Source organism: Cystoisospora suis (assembly GCF_002600585.1).
Source record: "Cystoisospora suis strain Wien I chromosome Unknown contig_5423, whole genome shotgun sequence".
NCBI lineage: Eukaryota > Apicomplexa > Conoidasida > Eucoccidiorida > Sarcocystidae > Cystoisospora > Cystoisospora suis.
The window spans coordinates 488-3,969 of NW_027158213.1; the positions used below are offsets into that span (position 1 = coordinate 488).

The following is a 3,482-nucleotide window of genomic DNA, read 5'->3' on the forward strand; positions in this document are numbered from 1 at the left end:
CATCTCTATGAAAGAAAGAAAGAGACAGACAGACAGAGTAGAAGAGGAAGAGCTACAAATGAATAGAGTTTGAGAGATCTTTCCTCTTCCTCTTCTTCTTTAAGTTCTTCTCTTCTCGTCCGATCTGCTTCGCCCGTGCTAAGAGTCGAGACATTTCTGCAGAAAGTAAAAGAGAAAGGAAGACAATCCACAGAACAAGAAAAGGAAGAAGAAGAAAGAAACGTCTTTACCGTCAAGAGAAGAGAAAGAAGAATAAGGAAGAGAGAGGAAAAGGGGAGAAAGAGGAGAGCATCGGTCAAAGAAAAGAGAATAGAAGGAAGAAAGAAAGGAAAGAAGAGACCGGACGGAGAGAAATCTTTTCAAGAGAAGAGAGAGTTAGTCAGAAGAGACAAAGAGATGAAGAGAGAATGAAAAAGACAGAAGATAGAGAGACAGATATAGGGAGGAGGCCATTCCTTCTTCTTCTTTCTTCTTCTTCTTTTCTGTACTTTAGGGGTGCGTGTGTTGCTCCTTTTGTCTCGACCTTCCCCCTAGGAGTCTCTCAGAGAGACACGGTGCATGCAAAGGCGAAGAAAGCAAGAGAAGAAAGAAAACGCATCTTCATAGATGAGAAGGCGAAGACAATTGACATGCGAGAGAGAAAGACTGGAAAGAAAGAAAAGAAAGAAACATTGTAGAGGAACAGGAGAAAAGGGGGAGAAAAAGGAGAGAAAAAAGAAGAAACACACAAAGTGGCTTTTGCGAGACGAGGAAGAGACAAGAATGAAGATGAGAGACAGGGAGTTAGCTAGATAAACCAACGAAGAGACACGGCGGGAGAGAAGCGGGAGAACTGCATAGTTAGCTACATGTAGACATGAGTAGACACGCACTGATTCTCGTTAGCTACGACAAGTCCAAGATGTAGAGAGGAGTGTTACGACTAGCTGTGAAGAGAGAGAAGGAATAGAAAGACCACGACAGGAGAGAGAGGATACAATTCTCGAGAAGACAAAGAAGAAGAAGACAAAGAAGAAGAAGAAGACACGCAATCTATCTCCTTGGGTGGATTTAAACTCATCCTTTCCCTTTTGTGGAGAGACACAAAAAGATAGTCTCTTCTTTTCCTTTTCTTCTTCAGTTGAATGCTTCTCTCCTCGTTAAAAAGAGTCTTTTTCTTCTCCTCCTATGTAAGAGAGTGGGGACAAGAGTGCCCTGTCGACTCTCCTCCTTCACTTTTGTCTTTTTCTTTCTTTCTTTTGGTCTTCACGGCCTTCGTCTTCCCGCTTCTACGAAAAGCGGGAATGGCAAGAAAAGCCGCACTTGCCTCAAGTCGCGATGGCATGCAGCAAAGTAAAATCTTCTACTTCTACTGTTTATCGACTTGTGTGACTCTCCGTAGATAGATCTCTGTCGATTCTTTGGTTTGTCCTGTCTCTGCATTTCTAAAGAGAGAAAGACAACAGCAAGTTGAGAGAATGCCGCAAGAGGAGGAGGAAAAGGAAAAGAAGAGGAAGAAGTGTAGAGAACAAAGCTCTCCGACTGAAGAATTACATGAAAGACAACACAAAAGAAAAAGAAGAAAAAGAAAAAGAGGAAAAAGAAGACGAATCACTCGTATGTCTCGTATGGGGCCACCGACCAAGGAAGGAGGGCCTTTGCTCTGTTCACAAGAGGAAAGAAGGAAAGAAAGACAGAAGATACCTTTCTCTTTTTTCTCTTCTCGTCCCTTTTCTTTTCATGAGATAAGAGAGAGAGAAGAAGACCTTATTCGTTTCTCTTCCTTTCTCTCTCTCTACGTCTCGATAGACATCTCCATCTACCTCCTCGTTTAGGTATCCCTCCCCTCGCGAGGAATAAGACCAGGAGGAAAAGTCTTTCTTTCTCTGCAATCCACGCGAGAATCGAAGGCGAGGAGGCATCTTGTCTCCTGTCTCCTTCTTCTCTTTGCTTTTCTGTTCCCCTCAAGAAATGTGAATTCCTCTTTCTTCTTTTTTATCTCGGCTGTCTAGTATATGAACTTCCTTCACTCTCTTCTTCTTTTCTCTTTCTCTCTTTCTCTTTCATTGTCTAGGTCTTTCCTTCATGGATGGGTCTCTCTCTCTCCGTAGAATCCTCTTCTCTTCTTCTCTCCTTCTTCCTCCTTTGGCTCGTAGAGAAGAGGCTAGGAAGGGGCTCCTCCTAAGAAGGAAAAGAAGGAGCATAGCAGCTACAAGAGAAACACGCCAATTTCCTTCTCTCTCTTCTCTTCCTTGCTTCTCTTTCTCTTCTTCCTTCACACAGACCACCCCTCCGTCTTCTCGAGAGAAGATCTCTGATCTCTTTCTTTCTTCTTCTTCTCGTACTTCCTCTCTCTCTTCTTCTTCCTTCCTCTCTCTTGTTCCTCGCCCCCCTCTAAGTCTTTCCTTTTCATCTGTCCCTTTACCTCTCTCTTCTTCGTCTCTCTCTAGGTCTTCTTCTCAGACAAACTTCCGTCGATTTTACGCAATTCACAGAAGACCAGGAGAAGAAAAGGATGGGAGGCCGAGAAGTAAGAAAGAAAGAGAGTCTTTCTCTTCTTCTTTTGACGGAGGAGAGAACGGAAGAAGGACGAAGAAGAAGGAGAAGAAGAATTACTACGAAGTCTTGGGAATTGAGAGGTCCGCATCCCAAGAAGACATAAAGAAGGTATGTCTTTCTCCAAAAGAGAAAAGAAGAAGAAAAAGACAAGAAGAGAGAGAGAAAGACTTTTTATGCTATCTCCCTCTCCCTCTTTCTCTCTCTGTCTAATAGGATCATCCTCTCTTTTCGGAGCTTTCTTCTTCTTGTTGTTTTCCTTCTCTTTTCTTTTCTGTCTTTTCATTCGTATAGATTCTTTTCTTCTTGCTCCCCTTCTTTTTCTTTCTTCTTTTGCTTTCTATTCACATCGGCATTCTCTCAGTGCATAGTCTGGACTGTCTGTACATACACCCGAGGACGGCAGCTAGTTAAAGACATCGACGGAGTCGTCATCCTTTCTTTCTTCTCCAGGCGCTTCCGATCATTTTCTTTCTCATTCACGCACTCCTCTTCGCTAGCTCAGCTCCTTTTGCATCGATAGACACCCCCCAGTGGAGCTGACAGAAGAAGAATGATCTCATGCATGCGTCTTGGCTCTATAAGCGGATCTCTTTATGTACAAATGTGTATGTCTCTATGCCTACATATATTTGTATCTCTCTATTTCTCCTTATATATGTCTATATATATGTCTATATATATGCCTATATATATGTATATATATATGTATATATGTCTATATATGTACTCGTGTGTATGTGTGCATGCGTGTGTGAGTGTGTATGTGATATTTTTCAGGCTTACGTCGAGCTCGTAAAGATTTACCATCCTGACCAGAACCCCTCATTCCCTACTGTAAGCTCTCGAAGCAGATATCAATAGATAGATTAAAGATAGATAGATAGATAGATTAAAGATAGATAGATAGATAGATTAAAGATAGATAGATAGATATCTACATAGTT

At 42.0% G+C, this 3,482-nt stretch overlaps 2 protein-coding genes across 2 annotated transcripts; one reads left to right on the top strand and one right to left on the bottom strand.

Moving 5' to 3' along the window:
• Positions 1-31: 31 nt before the first annotated feature.
• CSUI_009215 (uncharacterized protein) lies at positions 32-677 on the bottom strand (the record flags this gene model as incomplete). The annotated part of the gene is made up of 1 exon (XM_068069331.1): positions 32-677. A coding segment is annotated over one exon (147 nt), but the record flags the coding sequence as incomplete, so codon positions are not given.
• A 662-nt stretch (positions 678-1,339) lies between these two features.
• On the top strand, positions 1,340-3,399 carry CSUI_009216 (molecular chaperone; the record flags this gene model as incomplete). The annotated part of the gene is made up of 2 exons (XM_068069332.1): positions 1,340-2,646; positions 3,316-3,399. Exons 1-2 carry the CDS (start codon positions 2,065-2,067, stop codon positions 3,397-3,399), a joined length of 666 nt encoding a protein of 221 aa, XP_067918693.1. The 5' UTR covers positions 1,340-2,064.
• Between the last annotated feature and the right edge of the window lie 83 nt (positions 3,400-3,482).